The 23,652-nt window shown below is 45.1% G+C and overlaps 1 protein-coding gene across 1 annotated transcript; it reads left to right on the top strand.

The window, feature by feature from the left end:
• The first annotated feature begins 426 nt into the window (after nt 1-426).
• Nans (N-acetylneuraminate synthase) lies at nt 427-19,583 on the top strand. The gene is made up of 6 exons (XM_015492278.2): nt 427-660; nt 4,412-4,627; nt 13,696-13,795; nt 15,297-15,451; nt 17,392-17,658; nt 19,353-19,583. The coding sequence occupies exons 1-6, from the start codon at nt 529-531 to the stop codon at nt 19,560-19,562; spliced, it is 1,080 nt and encodes a 359-aa protein (XP_015347764.1). The 5' UTR covers nt 427-528; the 3' UTR covers nt 19,563-19,583.
• Nucleotides 19,584-23,652: the final 4,069 nt, after the last annotated feature.

Raw genomic sequence — 23,652 nt, 5'->3', positions numbered from 1 at the left:
TATATTATTTACCATCGTCAGAAAAGAAGGAAAAAAAAAAAAATCCTCAGGAGGACTAGCGTACTCATGAAAAGCTGGCTAGTGGCAGGCGCTGGACTCAACCAGCCCTCGGATTCCAATTCCGGAATCCCTGTTTTTTCCATTACACCGCAGGGCGCGCTCTGCCACGCCTTTAGGAGCTAGACATAGACTAAGCTCTGCCGAGGCGGCCGTCAGCCTCCTTCAAAGCTTTGCAAGGACCCCGGGACAGTCACAGCCCGCACTTCCAGGCAAGAAACCAGCCACACTCCAGGATCTGGAGGAGCAGGGCTTACGCGCCCCGCCCCACCGCTTTCCCGCTGGAGACCCCGCCCCCAGATCCGATTGGCCGCCGGGAGCGAGGCTGGGCCCAGGGATTGGCTGCGCGGCGGCCGCGGGCTGACGTGGAGTGGCCGGCGTGCGGGCCCGCTGGGCTGCGTACTTCAGTGATTGAGGCCTCGGCTGTCTGGCCCACTCCGGCAGAGAGGTGCGGGAGCGCGAGCCGCCACGATGCCGCTGGAGCTGGAGCTGTGTCCCGGGCGCTGGGTGGGCGGGCAGCACCCGTGCTTCATCATCGCCGAGATCGGCCAGAACCACCAAGGCGACCTGGAAGTGGCCAAGCGCATGATCCGCACAGCCAAGGTGAGGGGCGCGGCCACCGGACCCCGGGACACCTTCTCTACTTCATCCCCTGCATCCTCCTTCTCGCCTTTGCCTTTTTCTAAGTCTTTCCAACCTCTCTTCCTCACTTTTCCACCTCCTCCTGATTTGTCTGCGCTTCAGCAGTTGCCTCCTAACCCCACCTCTTACCTTCCCCTCTGGTGCTGAAATAATCTCCCCCCAATACGGATTTGATCAGGTCTCAACCCTGTCTGACCCGTCAGTGACTCCCTTCGTAGCCTTCAAGACCTTAATGACCTGGCCCCCCTTCCTGCCTATTTCTTCTGACATCCTCCTGCTATATTGACTTACTTCCAGGAAATTCCCATACCTGGGAGTTACTGTGGTCTCTCTCCCCTGCCACTCCCAGTGTTTGCAAGGTGAAATGGTTAAAAACCGGGGCTCTGAGTTCATATTCTTCCAGGTCTCTAAACTTCTCTGAGCCTCTGTTTCCTTGCTTGAAAACCCAGCTTGATAAATAATAGTACTTCATAGAGTTGTTAAGAGGATGAAATAAGGTAACTCATGTAAACTTTTGGCATTGGTACTTGGCACATAAGACTATAAATGACAGCTATTAGTGATATGATGTTTGTGAATATTCCTGTTTTCTTAGTAAATTTCCACTTACATTCAAGATTACTTGGATGATTTCTCCTGGTCTTCTCCCACCACCTCCTGCCCCCGATCCAGACCTGGGTATTGCATCGAGTTGTCATTTACCATTTAAGCCTCTTTCTCTATTAGACCATGAAACTTCTTCGAGGAGACAGACTGTCATGTTTTTCATCTTGTGTAATTCCCGTAACAACCTGAGGCATGAGAAGCTGTGGATTTTATTTTACTTATTTATTTATGTGGAGCTGGGGTCTAGGGAATGAACCCAGGGCCTCTCACATGCTAGACAAGGGCTCTGCCACTAAACTACCCCCCAATCCTTGTCATTTTCATATTAAAGTCTCAAGAAGATAATGACTTGCCTAAGGACACACAACTAGCAAAAAGTGCATTAAAGGAAAAAACAAAAACAACTAATTGCTCTTAGCCTCTGGGCTCCAAACTTTTGTACTCTAAAGTTATTTTGTAGGGGAAATTACTGCTTTTAATTAGAGGAGCGGTCTATTTTTCCAAGGTGTGATCTCTTTACATGCTGAAGTTGTAAAAATACGGAGAGATAAGGAAACCGTGGAAACAAAGTTAGTTTTTCTTCATACTTTCTCAAGTAATTTTATAAGACAGTTCTCCACGGGGAAGAGAATGATAGGCCTGAGGCTGTATTATAGTTGCGAGACTCCTGGAATCAGTACACCATTTATTAGCTCAATAATCTTGGGCAGGGGACTTTTTTCCTCTAGTTCCCAGTTTTTCTTGGTTCACAGTATGTACAGGTACTTTGTTTAAAAATGAAAGCGGGGTGGGGCACAGTGGCCTACGCCTATAATCCTATTTTAATCCTAGTGGCTGGGGAGACTGAGGCAGGAGGATCCAGAGTTCAAAGCCAGCCTCTTCAGAAACTGGGAGGCACTAAGCAACTCAGTGAGATCCTGTCTCTAAATAAAGAACAAATAGGGCTGGGGATGTGACTCTGGTTAAGTTCCCCTGGGTTCAGTCCCCAATACCATAAATAAATTAATAAAGCACTGGAATTTCTTAAAATTCTTATTATTTATTCTGACTTTGCTGCAATTTGTAGATGGATTTACATTTGTAAGCCTATCCCCAGAGTATAGTTATGTACAGCTGGCTTGCAAATTTTTTTTTTTTCTTTTTCTTTGCCCCACATCCCCAGGGCTGGAGATCAGACTCTGGGCCTTGTGCATGCTAGGTAAGTGCTCTTCCACTGAGCTACAACCCTAAATCTGTTTGCAATATTGAAGGTAGAGTTTTTTTCAATTAGTTTTATTTTATTATAATTACATTAATGAAATGTATTATGATGTATAATACATAATGCATAAATTATTACAATTAGAAATTTACCTGTAACTTTCAGATTATGGTGCAAATGAAATATTACACCCTTTGCTCATGGTGGACTTCTAATGCTTTTGGTTTTTGCAGTGCTGGGGATTGAACCCAGGGTCTTGCGCTTGTTTGCTCTACCAATGAGCCACATACCCCTTGGATTTGCCATCGTAGAAGCAGTAAACTCTTGTACAAAGAAACTCTTGGAGCTGGAGATATAACTCAGTAGAGTGCTTGCCTTATATGCAAAAGGCCCTGGGTTCAATACACACACACACACATACACACACAAACACACAGCAATCTAGATAATGAGAAGTCCCTTGCCCAAGGCCAATTGCAGTTCTAACATTCTTTTAACTTCTTTCCAGCATCAAATCCTGACTCTGCCATCTTGTGATTTTAATTTTTTTCCAGGAGTGGGAGTCCACTGATGTTTCTGGTGGACCCAAGAGGGTTTAAACAGCCTGAATGCCAATGTGTCTATAGAGATGGCAGCAAGCTGAGACTTTAGAGGGTTTTTCCTAATATTTCTGTTGAGTTTTTTTTGAAACAATCTTGGGAGATGGGAGACAGATTTGTAATCCAACTTAGCTTTTAAAGTCAGATGTTCCATTTTGGTTTTTGGTGGTAATGGGGATTGAACCCAGGGCTGTGTGCATACAAGGCAAGCACTCTACCACTGAGCTACATCCCTAGCACTTTTTTTTTTTTAGAAGAGGTCTCACTAAATTGTCCAAACCGGCCTCAAACATGGAATCCTTCTGTCTTCAGCTTCCCAAGTAGCTGGCATTAACTAGGCATAGGGGTACACACCTGCAATCCCAGCAATTTGGGAAGCTGAGACAGGAGGATTGCAAGTTTGTGGCCAGCTTCAGCAACTCAGCTGCCCTAAGCAGCTTAGTAAGAACCTTTCTTCAATAAATAAATAAATAAAAAAGACTGGGGATATAGCTTAGTGGTAAAGCCTCTGGGTTTAGTCCCCAGTACCCAAACCAACCAATCACCAAGTAGCTGGCATTACAGGTGTGCACCACTGCATGCAGCTCCCATTTTTACGGAATCTCTTCTACTCAGTAGAAATCACCTAAGCTAGGCATTTCTCAGATTTGTTTGTGTGATTTTTGCTGTAGAACCTATTGTTCAAACAAAAAGTTGTATAGAAAAGCATGAGTACAAAACAGCTAAAAGTAGAGTAGTTATTGTTCAAGTCAGAGAATGGAGCACGGGGCCCTGTCCCTTTGTTTCCCCACTCTGTAAGGAGCTCCTCAGTACAGTGCTAACTCAGCTTGGCCTTGGAGTAGAGAGAGAAACTGAGTCCAGAGATGGAAAATAACCTTATCTAAGAGTTAGGGTCAGAGTTAAGCCAGAATTTGACTTTCTTTCCTAAATCTTGGCCCAGTGCTCATTTTACTATCTTCTGAGTTATAGAACTTAAAATATTCCTTAGCTCTTGCATTCAGCACTTTTAATATTACAAAGCAAAACAATGCAAAAAAAGCCTGGAAGTTTTCCACACCTTAAGAGGGAAATATAGGGGGAGGAGAGAATCTTCCATCCACAAATATTTTTTTTTTCATCCTTCCAGACTCTCCTTGCTTCCCCTGTCCCCCACCCCGACCCCATTCCTTTTTTTGGAGTCTCATAATGTCTCTGTCAGTCCTCGTGGTCTTTAAAGATAATGATGTCATAGCAGTTGCCCCAACATTTCTGCTCTCAGTGAGAATGCATATCAGGTCACAGACAGGTGTCCTTCTGTGTGTTGTAGGAGTGTGGAGCTGATTGTGCCAAGTTCCAGAAGAGTGAGCTGGAATTCAAGTTTAATCGGAAAGCCCTGGAAAGGCCATATACCTCAAAGCATTCCTGGGGGAAGACGTATGGGGAGCACAAACGCCATTTGGAATTCAGTCATGACCAGTACCGGGAGCTGCAGCGATACGCCGAGGAGACTGGCATCTTCTTCACTGCGTCTGGCATGGATGAGGTGAGCGCTCTGCTGTCATGTGCCATGTTAGCAGACCCAGGGGATATCAGGCAGTGTGGTGTCTTTTGGCTTAGAGCCAGCTCTAGCCACTTTTCTGTGCCCAACTAAGTGGGAAGCCATAAGTTGGTGAGAAGAGTACTGTAGTTTCAAAAACAAGTTGTCTCTGGAATAGGGGACAGCCACACTGCACCTCCAGGGTCCCTCAAGTTCATGGTACACCCAAGTTGTGCTAGGTTCTCCAGTGGAAAGTGGCCTAGATTAGGAGCCAGGATACGTTGCTGGAGTGTGACTGACTTCAGTAAGGTGGCATTGGCATCATTCAGAAGGGAGTGGTCATGCGTAGGTGCTGGCTTTGCCATGCTGATATCCTGGAAGGATCCATCTGGTGCCAGGTTTTGGGTCCCATCTGCACCATGACATAAAAATGTTCTTAGGTTTTCTCTTGGTGGTGGTGATAAATCCTATAATCTTGCAAGTGTGTTTTTGAAAGAACAGTATTTATGGGCAAAATATTGTGATTTGTTTGTTGAAACAGTCCTGTTTTTTTAGAGGATATCACAGAGAATCTCAAACTCTTCCAGGCTGTACACACATCAGAAGGATTAACACAGTCATGTCCTTGAACACAGGGGTGCTTTTCTACTGAGCTACACTCCCAGGCCTTTTTATTTTTTGAGATGCGTCTTACTAATTTGCCTGGACTGGCCTCAGACTTGCAATCCTCCTGCCTCAGCCTTCGAAGTTGCTGATATCACAGGCTTTTACCACTACACCTGGCATTCATAGGTTTCATCTAATACCCATTTCCAGGTCTGAGGATGTAGCTTAGTGGTAGAGCACTTACCTAGCATGCATAGGCCCTGGGTTTGATTCCCAGTACCACTAATAATTAAGTAAAGTATACTTGGTAGTTTACAGAGCATTTTCACCTACAGTAATATATCTTATCCCTACAGTGCCCCATTTTACAGATGAATAAAGGAAGGGTCAAAGGAGCCAGGAAGTTTGTTCAGTGTCAGACGCTGGGAGATGGGTCTTGAAGGCAGCAGATCTGATGCCTAGGTAGGCTTCTCACCTGCCCTTGGCATGAGTCTGGGCTCCCAGAATATTAGACTGAGGCAGTAAATGTTTGAAAGCTCAGCACAGTCTTGGGCCTCCCCTGCTCTTCTCCACCCTTGATATTGGCCGAAATCTGATGTTTACTAGACTCTGGGCCTAGGAGCTGCCTTGGGAGGAAGGGGACAGATTTTTTTCCTCCCCAGGAATACCTACCCAGAAATGTTGCTTAGGTATTGCTGATCTTCAGTTCATTCCTGCCCTGCTAACTGAGGCAGAGGCCTCACTCTGCCTCCATTTCCACATCTGAGAACTAGGCTTCCTCAAGTTCATTTTGAACTGGTGACACATCAGCCTCCATTTTAGAAAGGAATAAGTCATATAAATATTGGTAACAGAACCAAACCAGTATGGCATTTCAGGGACATCATTGTGTTAATCCTTCTGAGTGTGCATAGCCTGAGAGAGCTTCTGAAATTCTCTGTGGTATCCTTCAAAAAATCGGATTGTTTTCAAAAGACAAATCAACATTTTGCCTGCGGTTAAATATTGTTCTTTCAAAACCCTGTTCACTTGGAGGATTGCAGGGTGCAACCATTACTGCATCCCATTTAAAAAATCACTCCCAAGCTGGACATGGTGGAGCACGCCTGTAATCTTAGCAGCTCGGAAGGCTGAGACAGGAGGATCGCGAGTTCAAAGACAGCCTCAGCAAAAGAGAGGTGCTAAGCAACTCAGTGAGACCCTGTCTCTAAATAAAATACAAAATAGCACTGGGGATGTGCCTCTGTGGTCAACTACCTCTGAGTTCAATCCCTGGTACCTCCCCATACAAAAAAATCACCCCTAAAAGAAAAACTAACCATTAGTAGCACCCCCACCCCCAGGGAGAACCCCAATTCTCCCTGCCTTGGGCAACCACTGATCTACTGTGTCTCTGTAAACTTGCCTCTTCTGGACATTGCATATAACTAGATCATACAATCTGTGAGTCAGATTCCTCTCATGTAACTGTTTCCAAGGTTCATCTGTGTTGCAACATGTATTGATACTGCTTCACTCCTTTTTATGGCTGAATAGTAGCCAGTGTTAATGGATATTCCATATTTCATTTACTCATTTATCAGTTGATGAACTCTTGGGCTGCTGGGAATAACGCTGCTGTCAACATTCATGTATAAATTTTGTAGGGACATGTATTCATTTCTCTTGGGCTTATGTCTGGGAGTGGAATTTCTGGGTCATGTGTTTGACTTTATGTTTAATTTTTTTTTTGAGGAACTGGCACTGTTTTCCAAAGTGGCTATATCCTTTTATATTTCCACCAGCTGTGTCTGAGCATTCCAATTTTTCTACATCCTCACCAATTTATTTCTATCTTTTTTTAAATATATATACATTTTTTAGTTGTTGATGGACCTTTATTTTATACATTTATTTATATGCAGTGCTGAGAATCAAACCCATTGCCTCACACATATGAGGCAAGCACTCTACCACTGAGCCACAACCCTAGCCCTCTATCTCTCTTGATTCAAACCATCCTATTGGGTGTGAAGTCCTATCCTGTTGTGGTTTTGGTTTGCATTTCCCTGAGCTAATGATGAACATCTTGTGTATATTGGTTGTACATGTATCTTTTTTGGAGAAAATCCTAAATGCAAATTCTAAGATAATAAGTATTATAATTTTTTCCCATTCTATAGATTTTTTCACTTACTTGATGGTATCCTTCAAAGATAAAACAGAATGTCCAATTTTTTTCTTTTATCCTCATCTAATCTTATGATTTAAAATTTTCTCAGTTCCTACCACCTCCAGTGCTGGGGATTGAACCCAAGGTGCTATGCCTGCTAGTCAAGTGCTTTACCACTGAGCTACATCCCCAGCCCTTGAATTTCTGTTTTAAATCACATTGAATTATGACTGTACAGACATCAGTATAGCTAAATAACAAGGGATAATTACACCAGATGGTGGTAAGGTTGCAGAGAAAGTGGATCCCTCATTGCTGGAGGGGAGGTATATAGAATGGTCTAATCACTCTAAAAAACAATATGGTAATTTCTTTTTAAAACAGCTTTATTGAGAGATAATTCACATATTGTACAATTAAGCCACTTAACACTGATAGTTTCTTTTAAAACCAGACATGAGCTTATTATGGGCTGCCAGTTGTCATTTGATATTATCCCTAAAGGAATAAGGACTGGGGTATGGTCAAGGGCAAAGTGCTTGTCTAGCATACTCAGGGCTCTGGGTTCAATCCTCAGTGCCACAAAAAAATGTCAACAAAAATCTATACATGAGTGTCCATAGAACCTTTATTCATAGTAGCTGAAAACTAGTATAACCCAAATGTTCTTTAGCAGGTGAATGGTTAAATTTTGCTACATCCATACCACAGAATGTTAATAGCAATGACAAGGAATAAACTGTTTGCACACAACAGCTGTGATGCATATCAAGAATATTAGCGCTAAGACAGGTGTGGTGTCGCACACCTATAAACCCAGCGATGCAGGAGGATCACAAGTTGGAGGCCAGCCTCAGCAATTTAGCAAGGCCTTAAGCAACTTAGTAGACCCTATCTCAAAATAAAAAATAAAAAGCATTAATGATATAGCTCAGTGATAAGGTGTCATTGGATATAATCACTGTGCCAAAAAAAAAATATATATATATATATATATATATATATATTAATGCTGAGCATAAAAACCAGTCTCAGCTGGGCACAATGGCACACACCTGTAATCCCAGCTACTTGGGAAGCTGACAAAGGAGGATTGAAAGTTCAAGGCCAACCTGGTCAACATAGCAAGACCCCATCTTAAAAAAAAAAAAAAAAATCCAATGTCAGAAGTTTGCAACTTAATTTAAAATTTTTCTCAGTTTTATTTATTTATTTTTTTTTTGTGGTGTTGGGGATTGAATCCATGGCCTTGTGCATGCGAGGCAAACACTCTACCAACTCAGCCCCTCAGTTTTAATTTTTTTTTTTTAAATATTTTAATATTTATTTTTTAGTATTTGACGGACACAACATCTTTGTTTGTATGTGGTGCTGAGAATCGAACCCCGGGCCGCACGCATGCCAGGCAAGATGTGGCTTGAGCCACATCCCCAGCCCTTAATTTTTAATTCAGTAAACAAATAGATAAAAACGAAAAATCAGTAAGTTTTTTTTTTTTTATCAGTAAGTTTTAAGAATGTAAAAATCAAAACGTTTGGGGCCCGTGCTGAGTAGTGAACACCCTGCTGTGTGCTGGATGCCTCTGCTGTTTGGTGCATGTCCTGCCTGAATGGCACACTCCCTGGCCACGTGGTGCATACTTTTGCTGTGAGGTACAATACCCAGTGGCATAGTACATTTCTACCACATGGTGTGCACCTCTGCCCTGTGGCCCATACCCTGTCTGTGTGGTCCTGTGGCTAAGAAAATGGACCTTGGGGTCAGATTTTGAGTTTGAATATGACTCTGCCTATCACTACTGGTGTGTCCACATGGAAGTTATTTTACCTCTTTGTGCCTCCTTTCTTCAGCTATAAAGTGGGGTTAGTAGCAGAAGCCATCTGGTCCTTGTGAGGATTAAATGTGATCACTGACATAAAGCATAGTCAGCGCTCAGCAAATGTTAGGCTAAGATCCGGGACATGGGGGTACTTGGCCTGCCTGGACCTTCATTTCCTTTTCTGTGTGTGAACAAGCTGTTTTCCAAGAGCTTTCCTGCCCTAAGGTCCTGAGTCAGCAAAGAACCACAGAAGATGGTACCAAGTGACTTACATGTAGGATGAGGACTCCCAGGCCATGCTTCCAGGCCCTGAGCTACTGGGTCTGCCTGCAGGAGGAGGGCACCTCCTTTCATCTGTGACTGCTGAGGAAAAGGCACTTCTTTAGGTCATCTCTTCCAGGTGACTTTGGTTGAGGACCAGAAGCAGTTCTGAGACAGAGAGGAGCCTGGGTGTTTGGTAGCAGGGGCTGGCTGCCTCCACCTGAATCCCTTTCTTGGTTTCTTTTCCCTTCACACCCCAGCTGCCCTTCTGGTTGGTGTCCTGGACACTGGCCCGTGGCACCCTACTCTGAACTCAGGTCCTGGTACTGATGCTGCCTGTGTGGCTTGGGCTTCTCACGGAACCTCTTGTAGCTACAGTAGCCCTAGGGATCGAAAAGGTGCCCCCCCACAACGGGGAGGCTTCAGTAAGATAAGCCTGTGGGGGCAAGGACAGTGCCATGTCAGTGTCTTCCTATCAGTGATAACTGTCCTGTCCCCTGGAGCCCTTGGAATTTTCCTGTTTCAACCTGTTTGGGCAGAGAGGTGTCTCTGTCCTCAGAATGCTGATTGTTCCCAATGGGTCTCCTAGCTAACTCAGGGACATGGGGAAAATGCATTCCTAAAAGCCTTTACAAAAGAGTTAATCAACTTTGCTTTGCTGCACTAACATTTCCTGTCCGGCCAGCTGTTGGAGTGGGTTGTGTTGATTCCTTCTTCTGTGTTTACCCAGTAAGTGGCTCCCGGTATTGAACCACCCTGACTTCCTTGTAGATAGTACATTTATTGAGTGCTGGTTTTCTCCACCCTACGTGCTATTCTAGGGCGTTCTCTTTGTGCTAAAGGAAAGGTTAAGGTGTGTCAGCGTTTTAAGGCCAGAAAGCTATCAGGGCCCTTCTTGGCTGAAGGTGCACTGAGACCTGTGCAGCTCAGCAGAAATAAGCAGCGTCTTTAGCCTGAACAGATAGTTCTACCAAGGAAGCAGATGGAAGCTGTGTCCTTAGAGGGGCCCTGCAGGGCACGCCCCCTTCACACAAGGTGACCATTCTGGCAGAGCTGCCCTTCCCTCCTACACCTGCGTCTGCAGTGCCCTTTCCTTCTACTTCCCTGCCACCACCAGCAGATGGCTCTGGGCACTCTGAAGTTAAGGGCAAGCCCAGCTTTTATGGCTGTGTATTTCCCCTCACCCTGTGGCACCCCTGGTTTCCCCAACTCCTCACCGCAGGACTTCCCCCCACCCTCCTACAGAATTCAGAAATGGGGCAATAAGAGGGCTTTAGAGCCCTTTTATTGTGGACTCCCCCCCCCCCCCCCGCCACCTTAGACCAGTGGTTGCCTAAGTTTCTCAATACACAGCACAAAAGGAGGTTCCGTGGGCATGTTGTCAATTCTCATTAATTAGTTGAATTAGAGCTAAAAAGTTTTCTGAGCCAAATAGGTTTGGCAAACAGTAGGCTTAAAATGAAAACAAGTCCATCTACTGGGACCGCTAAGGAACTATGGTTTTGGTGTTTTCCTCAAACCAGTCTGTTGGGAACTTTTCTGTGCATTGAACCCACATGGGTGCCTGAGGAGGGTCTGATCAGCTGAGTTCCCTTCAGACAAGACTCCAGAAGACTAGAAGGGAGGGAGAAGTCATGAGACTGCCTGGATTCATTGTGCCCTAGATGGAAATGGGATCTGACAACAGGGAAGACAGGATAGGGGAAGCCAAGGGGTCTATGAAGAGGAGACCATCAGGCTCTGATGCACCCTGAGGGACCCTGGGTGAAGGCTAGGATCTTCCAGATGGTGAGTTGGCAGCCTTTACAGGGTAAGAATCTGAGGCAGCAGTTTTCTAACTGACCACTAGGTGGCGACAGATCCCACAGGAGGGCAGCAAAATGGTGCACACCCTTCCCCTCCCAGCAGTAATCGTCCCTTTTTCAACATTTAATTAGAGAATTTCATGCAGATCTCACAGCCCCTATAGGTGAGCCATGATTTTTTATGCACATGGCCTCCCCACCCCTGCTTACTCTGCCCCTTTCCTGTGCTGGCTCATTCATCTAGGTGTTCATGCCCTGGAGGGCCACTTTTCCACCAAATGAGCATTATCTAAAAGAAAACTTAGTATAAGTGTTTCCCTCTTTACATAGAAAATACCCTCTTCAGCTGCCAGATACAGTCAGAAGATTGGGAAAATTAGACTTTGTTCAATCAATATATTAAAAATGAACCAGTTGTGGTGGTACACTCCTGTAATCCCAGCAATTCAGGAGGCTGAGGCAGGAGGATCTCAAGTTCAAGGCCAGCCTTGGCAGCTTAGCAAGACCCTGTCTCAAAACAAAAAAAAAATAAATAAATAAATAAAAGGACTTGGGGTGTAGCTCAGTGGGAAAGCACCCACATGGGTGCCTGAGGAGGGTCTGAACAAAAAGCAGTTTTCAGTCCCATTTTAGGGTTGGTTAAAAGTGTGACACATACAAAGGAGAGGAATATGGCAGGGAGAAGAGAAAAAAACTAAAGCAAAGGGAAGAACAGCAAGAAGTGCATTTTAAGTGGTTCAGACACTTGGGGTGGCATTCTGGTCATACTGCACAGTGTCTCTTGGACCAAGAGGGTTATAGAATGCATTTGAACTGGCTTGGTAACCACTCTTCCTGGTTTTGCAGCACCATATTTATTTATTTACTTTATACCTTTATTTTATTTACTTATTTTTATGTGGTGCTGAGGATCGAACCCAGGGCCTCATACATGCTAGGCAAGCGCTTTACCACTGAGCCTCAACCCCAGCCCCACCATATTTATTTATTTGCTTGCAGTACTGGTACTCTCATCCCCTGCCCTTTTTATTGTTTTATTTTGTGACAGGATCTCATTACTTGCTGAGGCTAGCCTCCAGCTTGCAACCCTCCTGCCTCAGCTTCCTGAGTTGCTGGGTTTATAGGCAAGTACCACCATGCCTGGCCTGCCCACTTGTATGTTAATAGAAGATGTACAGAGGAGCACAGTTTTCTCTGAACACAGCTACTGTGTTTGTAGTAGCTCTGTGCCTGCTAGGAAGACAGATGAAGTTCTAGCCACAGTGGGTTAAAGAGCCACTTGAGGAATGACCTTCTCATGGCATTTCTTACCACCTCCTACCCTCTGGGCTTATGCTTAGTAGTCTGGCTCCTTGCTACTTAGCGTGTGATTCATGGGCAGCAGCATTAGCATTACTCAGGAACTTACAGAAATTCAGACTTTCAGGCCCCACACCCTAGATAAGCAGAATTTGTATTTCATATTAGCAAGATCCCTGGAAGATTTGTATGCACATACCAAAGTGTAAGATGCACTGGCCTGGCTCATCAAGTCCTAAGTTACTTCTTAATTTCAGGCAGTATTTTAGGATAGAACTTCTACATTTGGAACCATGTATATTAAATGCAGCTTATGGTATGCCAAATATACCTTAATGGAAGTAGTTTTTTGGGTTCTTGTTATTTAACAGCAATCTGAGATTTTATTCTTATAATGATTTGCTGATCACTCTAGCCATTTTTATTTTATTTTGTTTTTTGTTGGTGCTGGGGTTGTACATGCCAGGGCCTTGTACATGCCAGGTATGTGCTCACCACTGAGCTACATCCCAGGCCCCAATATGCTCAGTGTTCCTGATGAATCCCAGCTAAGGATGTTGAGGACCCTAAATAGGTATTGTATTGTATCGATGTTGTGTCAGAAGAACATGACTGAGGCTTGCTTTTCTGTGGACAGCATGGTTGAAGTCTGAAGGGGCTTGGATCTGATGGTTCCAGCAGATATGAATCACTGTGTCAGGGCTGGGCCCAAAGTGCTCCATTTTCCCTTTTTTGACAAGGATTGAAAAGGCCTCCATTCCTGGCTGTTTGGTCTTGAGTGAACAGAAAGCCTTTGAGGGCCATTCACTTTCTCACTGTCAAGTTTACTGAGTCAAGGTCAGTTCCTGACCCTTCACATTTATTCCCTGACCTGGGGAAGGAAGGGTCTGGCCAGGGGGATGATCGTTCTAGCACTACGTGTGTATTGGGACAAGTGGGTGGGTAGATAGGACGGAATGTTCAAATTTGAATGTAGGTGACTGCAAACAGCTCTCTCCCACTTTCAAGTTGTTGAGAGTCCCCCTCGGGTAAGAGGAGGGGCTTTCCTGTTCCTGCCTCACCCCTTGCCTGCCTCAAGAATAGGACTGTTCTAGAACAGTAGTGAAAAAGAGCTTCTCTTTCATTTTTGTAGATGGCAGTTGAGTTTCTGCATGAACTGAATGTTCCATTTTTCAAAGTTGGATCTGGGGACACTAACAATTTTCCTTATCTGGAAAAGACAGCCAAAAAAGGTGAGTTTCAGTGTTTGTCACAAAACCTGAGGGAGTCCAACCTTCATATTTTTACCTGCCTAGTGGTAGCCCACGTTGAAGTAGGTCTCATGAAGATAAACTTCAGAAACCTCCTCAGTCAGTGTGCATCCGCTTTTTAATGTGCTAACTTGCAAGAAGGTAAGGATATGACAATTTTCTAAGAAATTTTTTTAATTAAAAAATTTTTTAAACCTAATCTAGAAGTTGAGAATAGAATGGTGGTTGCCAGAGGCTGGGGAGGGTAAGGGGGAGGAAGGAGACAGGTTGGTCAATGCATTCTAAATTATGTTAGATAAGAGAAATTAGTTTTGGTGTTTATTGCATAGTAGGATGACTATAAATAACCATAATGTACCATTTATTATTAAAAAAAACTAGGAGAAAGCATTTTGAATGTTGTTGTGACAAAGAAATGATGTTTGAGGAGATATACTTTCCTGATTTGAACATTGCACAATGTATATATATTGTGTATGTATAAACATCACGTGGTACCCCATAAATATGTACATTTAAAATTTTTTTTTAGATCTTGACGAACCTTTTTTTTTTCATTGATTTATATGTGGTGCTGAGATTCGAACCCAGTGCCTCACACATGCAAGGCAAGCACTCTACCACTGAGCCACAACCGCAGCCCAATATGTACATTTAAAAAAAATTAGTTATAGATTGACATAATACCTTTATTTTATTTATATGTGGTGCTGAAAATCAAACCTAGTGCCTCACACATGCTAGGCTCTGCCACTGAGCCTCAACCCTAGCCTTATATATTTTTTTAATTATATAGGAAATGAAGGGTATGACAGTATGTGAAAACTTTTTAGGGGCAACTGATTTGAGAAACATTCCGTAAGCTTATTCTATCTATGTCTATACGTGATGACTTATAAAAAGATTTAACAACATGACTGATCTCATTTGACCTCATAATAACCCTGGGATGGAAGCAGGTCAGATTACTCTGCTGCTTTCTACTGATTTCATAGACAAGACATCTGAAACTCAAGGATAGAGCTCTGCCCAGGCACAACTGGAGGTAGAAGCTCTGGTTCTCACACTCAGCTATGCTCTTGAATTGGGGCGGGGAGAGGGGTCAGTGGTCACTCTATCATCCTACAGGTTGAAGGTCTCTGATCCAAAAAGGTTGGGGCCAGAAGTATTGCAGATTTTAGGAGCATTTCAGATTTCAGCTTTTCAGATTACCATACTATGTGACCTTTTCATCAGCTGAGATGCTCATCTTCCCCCAGGCCTGTGAGGTTCCTTTCTCCTCTTAATTCACTTTGCTGAAGGATAGTGCTGGGGCAGAGGGGAGTCTACATTTCCCATGGTCAAGGGCTGGAGCCCATCACACTCAACTCTATTCCTGCACAGTGGCTAGAAATGCTGTTGGTTTGGTTGAATGGTGAGCACAGTGGTTGGGATGTGTTTGTGGGAGAGTCTGAACCCTTAAAGAAAGTCTTGGGCTCCTCAGGTCGTCCGATGGTGATCTCCAGCGGGATGCAGTCGATGGACACCATGAAGCAGGTCTACCAGATCGTGAAGCCCCTCAACCCCAACTTCTGTTTCCTCCAGTGCACCAGCGCCTACCCACTCCAGCCCGAGGATGCCAACCTGCGTGTCATCACGGTGAGCAGAGGGAATGTGGCTGTGGCATGATGGCTTTTTACTGTGTAGAACGTAGGGAAGATAGAGCCTTTTATATAAACAGAATTCTAACCAACCGTGGCGTACTTTGTAGTTTAAACATCTCTGACAGTCTTGCTGTTGCAGAATCAGCTTAGAACCAAGTAGTTGAGAAAGCTCATGTGTTCTAGAGAGAGGCTGGCAACAAATTAATTTCTCTCATTATAAAATTTAAAGTGGAGTCCTTATAATTGGCTCTGCTTATATTTTCTTCATATATTGGCCATTATAGGTTCTTCTTCTGTGAATTACTGGCTTATATCCTTTATGTGTCTTCAAAGTTCATGCATGTTGTAGCACATATCAGAATTTTGCATTTTAAGGCTGAATATGATTCTAGTATTCATATTGTGATTACCCACCCATCCTTCAATGGCCATAGGGTCATTCCACTCCTGGCTACAGTGGGAGCAGTACTGTGGTAGACACGGTATGCAGGCATCTGTCTTTTTTCACAGGAGACCTTGAAACCCTGGGCTTTGCTGCTGTGCTATTTGCTGCTCTTGTTATTTTCTAATTCTGAGCATCCCCGATGCTCAAACTTGTGATAGTGAGCAGTTTAAGGGAATTTTCTCCCAAGATTTTATCTACTCCAACTTAATTGTTTTATAGATGTCTTAGGGCCAAGGTAGAACCAGAGCTTGGGCTGAGTCCTAATCCTTGGTCTCTTATTGTCTCAGGGATACTCAGCCTGAACCATACTGTATAGCCTCTTGATTAGCTGAGGTGCTCATCTTCCCCAGAGAACTGTGAAATCAGTTTTCTATTAGCAACTGAAATTCAACTAATTAGAATGGATGTGTATGTGTGTGTGTGAATGTGTTTATCATCAATACATTATAGTGACATTAGATATATAGGTATTCCATGACCTGCATTCCATTGCACAAAGCCTGGTTTTCCAGGTCTTTCCTGGTCTTATTTATTTTTATATGGTGCTATCCTAATCTTTTATGAAACCCTGCCTGAGTCTTTCTACTGTACTTAAGGTTTCTGGTCACCCTCACTGACAAGACTTACCCATCCTAGAATGTTGTGTTTAGTGAATTATAGATATCTGATTCATTATTTAGCATTTTTACCAACGTACTCTATATATTATTGATGATAATATTTGCGTATATAGCACATTTGATTTCTGCAGTGTAGGTTAATTAAATATGACAGATGAGTTCTGAATGAGCATAGGCATTTAGTTTTAGTCATGTGTTATTCCTTGTGGTTTTTGCAGGACGGAACATTCTTAAAATGCATTTCTTGGCATTGTTGTAGTACTGGGGATTGAGCCCAGAGTCTTGCACATGGTAGGCAAGGCTCTACCACTGAGCTCCCCAGCCCCATTTTTCAATTTTGTTTTGAGTCAGGGTCTTGCTAAGTTGCTTGGGCTGGGTTCAGACTTGTGATACTCCTGCTTCAGCTTCCAAATGTAATCTGTGTGTTGCTAGGTATTGACCACAGGGATTCATATGTATTTGGCAAGGGCTGTACCACAAAATGCAATCCTTTTTAATACTTCTTTTAGTTGCAGATGGACACAATGCCTTTATTTATTAATTTTTATATGGTGCTGAGGATCGAACCCAGTGCCTCACACATGCTAGGCAAGCGCTCTACCACTGAGCTACAGCCCCAGCCTCCAAAATGCATTCTTAATGATAAGAATAATGCTTTGGGGCATTTTCAATGTGTTTCCTGCCTTCAGAGCAACCCCTGACATGTATTATTATTCCCGGGAAAGAGGCTGAGAGCATCTCCTAGTATCTCCCCCATGGCTTAGCAGCTAGTGAGTGGCTAACCTGGGTCTTATCCTAGATCTGCCTGACTCCAGGGACTATGCACAAAGCACCACAGAGGGTGACCTTTTTACTTTTTCTATTTTAAAGGAATATCAGAAGCTCTTTCCTGATATCCCCATTGGGTATTCTGGACATGAAACAGGCATAGCAATATCTGTGGCCGCAGTGGCTCTGGGGGCCAAGGTGTTGGAACGTCATATAACTCTTGACAAGACCTGGAAGGGGAGTGACCACTCAGCCTCGTTGGAGCCTGGAGAACTGGCTGAGCTGGTGCGATCCGTGCGCCTTGTGGAGAGGGCGCTGGGCTCCCCGACCAAGCAGCTGCTGCCCTGTGAGATGGCCTGCAATGAGAAGGTGGGTGCTGCCCAGCTCTGCTTGGCTCTGCCATTCTGTGGGGGACCTAGTACATGTGCCTGAGAGGTGGGGTCACTCCCAGCCCTAGCTGACCAGACCAATAGAAGGATAAAGGAATGCTGCCCCAACCCCTCTTGACCTCCTTCAGGCTCATATGAGCAACAAGGGAAATGTGCTACACAGTGGGAAACTCTGGCCATTTCTCTGGTCAGATCACATTAGAGTCTTCCACTGAAAGTCCCTAAAGCCTGTGGCTCTGGTGCTGCTGGATTCCAGGAGATGGGCCAAATCTGGGGTCCTGTGGAAGAGGAAAGCCTGTGGCATTTCTGAGCATGGGAGGCAGGGGTGAATGCACTGGTGGGCGATGGTGCCCGTATCCCTTAGCAGCGTTGGCCTTGACAGGATGGTGAAGCTGAGCACACTTCCTGGCACACGGACCCTCTCTGGGCTTCTTAGAAGCTGTGGCCTGGACCTTCCTGCCTCAGGGTAGAGCCAGGCTTCTCAGGGCTGGCAGGCATGCATAGTAAAGGTCATCACATTTTATTGTAGTGGGGCCTGCCTGCTGCTGCCCCCAAACTAAAGGTGCACATATACTGGGAAATGAATGATAAAAGGAATCAAACTAACCTATAGAGGAAGAGGGGAGATAAACCCACCAGAAATCAGAATGGGAATGAAGCAGCTGAGCACATGATTGGGCTCCTGAGCAAACAGTGAAACACAGTGAGGTGCATAGCTTGGTAATCATCGGTTGACAGATATGTTTTCCTGGCATTAAATTCCAAGCAGAATTGATATCTTGGGGCCTTGCCTGGAGTAACATTTTGAAGCATTTATGGAGAGCAGAAATGCTGGTCACGGGCTACAGGTAGCCTTTATTCCCCCCACCTGCCTGTCCTGTGCCCCTTCCTACAGAGCCCCTTTCCTGACATTCAAATGACAGTCACCCTCCCTGACTTGTGAGCCCCTCACCCCACCCCCACCATAGTCCTATTTTATCAAAGTGGCAGTTGGGTGTGCGTCCCTGAGTCAGCAGTGTCCTCCAGGTTCTCATGCTGGCTGGCTGCATCCTTGCTCAAGTCAGCTGTCCCGGGGGCCTTAGACTCTCCATGTTTACAGTGAGATGTTGAACTGGGTAAGGACAAGAGTGGCTAGTTTTCACGTATTGAGAGCATTCTGCATCCCAGGAACACCACATATTATCACTGATCTTGACAGTCATCTCACAAGGTGTAGGCACTGATGAATCCCAGTTATTAGGCAGGGGCCAAGGCAGAAGGATGGCAAGTTCAAGGCCAGCCTTGGCAATTTAGTGAGAACTTGTCTCAAAATAAAAGTTAAAATGGGTCTAGCCTGAGTTCCATCCCCAGTACAGCAAACAACAAACAAACAAATAAAAGATACAAATACCATTTTCCCCCCATTTTTCAGCAAAACTAGAATGCTTTTCTCCCCAGCTAATGGGCATTAGATCTGGCTCTCTCTATAGCTTCATCCTCTCCTTGCACTAGACTGTAAGGGCCTCCTCTGAATCTGTGAAGCCACTCCACAGTGGCGAGGACCTGAGTGGGCACTATGGGGACAACAGAGTCCTTGCTCCCAAGGTGCCTGTGGAGACTGATCAGGGACCTTGGGTGTGATGCAGTGTAGGAGCTCCTTTTCTGAATCTGACACTGAGCTCCTGTTCTCCACAGCTGGGCAAGTCAGTGGTGGCCAAAGTGAAAATTCCAGAAGGCACCATTCTCACACTGGATATGCTTACTGTGAAGGTCAGTGAGCCCAAAGGGTATCTGCCTGAAGACATCTTCAATCTGGTGGGCAAGAAGGTTCTGGTCACTATTGAAGAAGATGATACCATCTTAGAAGAATCAGTAGAAAATCATGGCAAAAAAATCAAGTCTTAAAATAAAGTGCCATTCTCTGAAGTCTTAACTGCCTCATTGTACTGTGCAGGGTGTTGGGTGAGGTGGGGCAGGAGTGCTGGTCTCCACCCCACTCCCTTTACACAGGTGCCATTTCTGGGCCAAGCCCAGGTCTGGCCTGTTAGAAAGATAAAAAGAGCAAATGAGGCAGTCTCTGCTTCAAGCTGGCTGTCCCAGAGGGACTAAGACAAGTACATGTCCTGCAGTTTCTGTGGCCACTCAGAGGGTGAGTGTTGCTGTGTTATCCTTCCTTTGAGCCTTTGTTCTCATTCTGTGGAGCAAACCCGAATGGCCTGCGATCTCACTTCCTGCCAGACCCTCCTGCTGTCTCTGCTCTTTTTTTCCCTTATCCTCTCCTTGCCCTTGGGGGTCCAGTCAGCGTTATGTGGTGTCACTTGGCCTAGAGAAGGGATTGGTCAGAAGATCTTGTGGGCAGAGGAAAGCACTCCCACCTTTGAGCAAATAAGACAGAAGTGCAGCTGGAGTCACTCTGCTTCTGCTGGCAGGTGTGGTCTGCGTAAGCTACAGGCCTCTGCAGCCAAGAAAGCACGTTTCTTCTCCACTGCCATTGAGTGACGTGTTGCAGCTCAGCTCCTAATGGTGGACCGTACCCTCCAGTGTCACAGTAGACCCCAGCAACTCACTGCCAATTTCTTCTTTTTGGGTTATTTTATTTATTTTGGTACAGGGATTGAACCCAGGGGTGCTTAACCATGGAGCCACATCCCCAGACTCTTTTCTAGTTTTTTAATTTAAATACAGGGTCTCACTAAGTTGCTGAGGCTGGCTTTGAGCTTGGGATCCTCTTGCTTCAGCCTCCTGAGTCACTGGGATTATAGGCATGTGCCACCACACCCGGCTTCTTTCTGGGTTCTTGTCTCGTGAATGAAATGCACCCGCAAGGATAAGTGGGTGTAAGAGTAGGATTCATTCGAGTATGAATAGAAACAACTCCTGGAAGATGAGAGGGGACCCAGTAGAGAGGGGTTGCCGCTTGAGTGTGCTAGTCTAGGGATCTATACAGTACTTGGGTCAATGCTATTGGCCCAAATTTATGCAAATCAGGGTTTGAAAAGTTCAATGCTATTGCTTAGTCATGCAATCTCCTTTAGGGTCTGTTTTCTGTTTTCCTGCCACTCCAAGGTTGAGGTTAGCAGATAGTGGATACTGCTAACTGGATCAGGGGTTGGGGTTGCAGTGCTGTGTAGACAGGCCTTAGCACCAAGCCTGGGTCCATCAGCACCACTAGGGTGTGACAGGTCATCACACCTGGCTCCCTTGTGTGTCAGGCCTGTGCTTGCATGTCAGGCTCTGGCCATCCGTGACCCATGCTTGCTTCCTGTTCCATCGCTGTGCTGCCACTTCTCAGTGGGGATTAGTGGGCCAGCTGTGTGGCTTGGAGGCTGTGGAGCCAAATCAGAAGTAGCGCTCATTCCTTCTTTCAGCAAATCCCTAGGGCTTGCTCTCTGTTGGGCTCTGCTGAGTATGGGGACACAACAGTGAGCAGCCGCAGTCCTTTCTTATAGAACCGCCCCTCAGATAGGCAAGTGCAAGAGCCACAGCACAGTGAGTAAACCAGAGGGCACAAGTGCAAAGGGAAGAAAACAGATCTGTGTGCAGGGATGGGCAGCAGGGGGCTCAGAGCTTGCAAGTTTTAAATCTGGGGTGATGCTGAGATCAGCCCTTCCACATTCAACAAAATAATTTTATGTCACATAAATCATAAAACCAGGTATCATATTCTCATTGTTTTACTTCCTTGAAGTAGCACAGCATGAACCTTTTACAGCGATTCAATGTCATATTTTTCTTTGTTCTTTTGAGCCTATACTGACATTAATCCTTTTCAAATATCTTTTCAAATTTGTGATCTTTGTTCATATTTATTTGACCTTATTTACTATATAACTCCTCTTATTTCAAAGTGTATTTGATTCTCCTTTCAAATGCATATAATTATCCTTTTGAAGTTTCTTTACTTGTGAGTCTGGGGCCTCCTCCTGTGGGTCCCAAAACAACGTTTGGAGGGGGCTGGGCCTATGGTGGGGTGAGGTCAGTCCTGGGTTGAAGTGAAACTGCAAATTGATTTGCTAAGAACTGAAGTGTGACAGTATCAGTTTCTAGTTAGTGCTTCTGCAGAGGTTGAGTAAACAGTTTCTGCTGGGTGCAGTGGCAGCTACTGCAGAGGTTGAGGTAGGAGCAGCCTTGGCACTTTAGTGAGACACTGTCTCAAAATAAAAAGGTGTGGGGATGCAATTCAGTGGTAGATTGCCCTGGGTTCAGTCCCAAGTACTGAACAGACACATACATACACACAACTAGTTTATGATTTGATGGCCTTTTTCCCCCCACAGCAGAGACATAATATGGTAGAAAAGAGGTGTTCCAGGGCCTGGATCTGGAAGGAAAGGAGAGAAAGGCCTAGGCTGCAGCTGAGAATTTGGGAAGCTGTTTCTGACAAGGAGCAGTGGGTCACCTCTAGGCTCTGACAGCCTGGAATGGCAGAAAGATCCAGGTGGTTCTGTTACCCCAAACTGTATTCTCCAAGGGGGAGGAATTGATGGCAACTGAGAAGTGAAGAGCTTCTAAGGTCACAAAGACTCAATTCCCTGCCTTCTGAGGGCTGTATCATGTGTTGGAGAGAATGGAGAAGGGCCTCTGTCGAGACTATGCTTCCCATCGTAGCATCAGAGAAAATGACAGCATGTGTGATACATGCGGGTTAGTATGAGGTTGCCAGCAACCAGTAACAGCTGCTTAAAAGGTACTTCATGCTTTACCAGGATACCCGAGGGCTGAAGGATTAACATCTGAGCACACCTCTAGCCAGTTCCAATTGGGAAGCTCAGGTCTAGAAGATATCCCTGAGCACCTACCAGTGGAATGTGCAGACCCACAAGCAGCATTGTCCTGAGAGTTCCCCACCCCTTAACAGACAGTGCCCTATGTGTAAGAATTGCTAAGATGTAGACAAGAGTCATGGTAGCTGAGACAGGAGCATGGTGGGAGAGGGGCACTGGTTGGGAAGCCTCCCAAAAGAGGTGGCGCTGTAGTTCAGGCTTGCAGGCTGTGTGTGTAGTGACTGAGGGAGGACCCATGTGCACAGGTTTTGGAAAATGCCCATAGTGTGCCCGAGGAATGCATTAGCAGGAGTGGCATATGGGAGAGAAGGACAGGCTTAAAGGTCTGCCCCGTTGGGCAGTGGGGAGTTTCTAAGCAGGTCATGGCAGACTCAGACCTGGGCCCCTGCTCTCATGCTCACTCCCCTTCTTATGCAGCATTCTCATCAGGACACAGGGTGCCTTGGCATACCAGGCCTGGGCTCTGCAGTGCCACCTCTGTGTGCCCTCTGCTAGGCTGCACCCCCACCAGCTGATGTCACTGACAAAGTGGAATCAGAAGAGATACCATAGGAAAAGAGGATCCCTGAAATCTCCAAAAACTGTTAAGTGACCACAAATGGCTTCCGTGTTGCTAAAGGATGGTCACGAAGATATCAAAAGCGACATAATATTACCTGGGGTAGGAACAGCTGGGCGTTGGGGTTTGTTTCCATGGAAGCAAGAACTTACTGAGTTAACTTCAGGAGGGGTAGGCTCCCTATCACTGGAGATGTTCAATCAAGGACCAGCTGATGACCACAAGTAGGTTGTGAAGGGGACGGGAAGTGAGCCAGGGCCTGTCCAGGCCTGGATGCTACATACTTGATTGAAGCAACATGAGCTCCCAATGAAGAACACAGTTGCAACTGACAAAATTCAGATTTTATTAAACAAAACCACTGTAACTCAGTGGTTAAACACTCGCCTAGCATGTGTCAGGTCCTGGGTTTGATCCCCAGGGCCAAGAAAAAAAAAATACATTATTAAAACAAACCACATTAGAAAATTGCTGTCATTTAAAAATATCCACTGGGCTGGGGTGTAGCTCAGCGGTAGAGTGCTTGCCTGGCATTTGTGAGAGGATCTGGATTGGATCTTCAGAACCACAGGGGAATAAACTGTAAGCAATTTGCTGCATCAATAAGGAAATTTCTACAAATTTAATTCTGGAAGAGATTAAGGCACATGAT

This window comes from Marmota marmota, unplaced genomic scaffold, assembly GCF_001458135.2.
Source record: "Marmota marmota marmota unplaced genomic scaffold, marMar, whole genome shotgun sequence".
NCBI classification, from domain to species: Eukaryota; Metazoa; Chordata; class Mammalia; order Rodentia; family Sciuridae; genus Marmota; species Marmota marmota.
The sequence above is the reverse complement of the archived record's forward strand: the minus strand, read 5'-3'. Positions and strand labels throughout refer to the sequence as shown.

What these genes read in the sequence shown, in the direction of transcription:
- Nans (XM_015492278.2), top strand. Translation starts at nt 529, where the DNA reads ATGCCGCTGGAGCTGGAGCTGTGTCCCGGGCGCTGGGTGGGCGGGCAG. An exon ending in GGAAAAGACAGCCAAAAAAG is followed by an intron (nt 13,796 to 15,296) that starts GTGAGTTTCAGT and finishes TGGGCTCCTCAG; the next exon opens with GTCGTCCGATGGTGATCTCC. An exon ending in CCAACCTGCGTGTCATCACG is followed by an intron (nt 15,452 to 17,391) that starts GTGAGCAGAGGG and finishes TCTATTTTAAAG; the next exon opens with GAATATCAGAAGCTCTTTCC.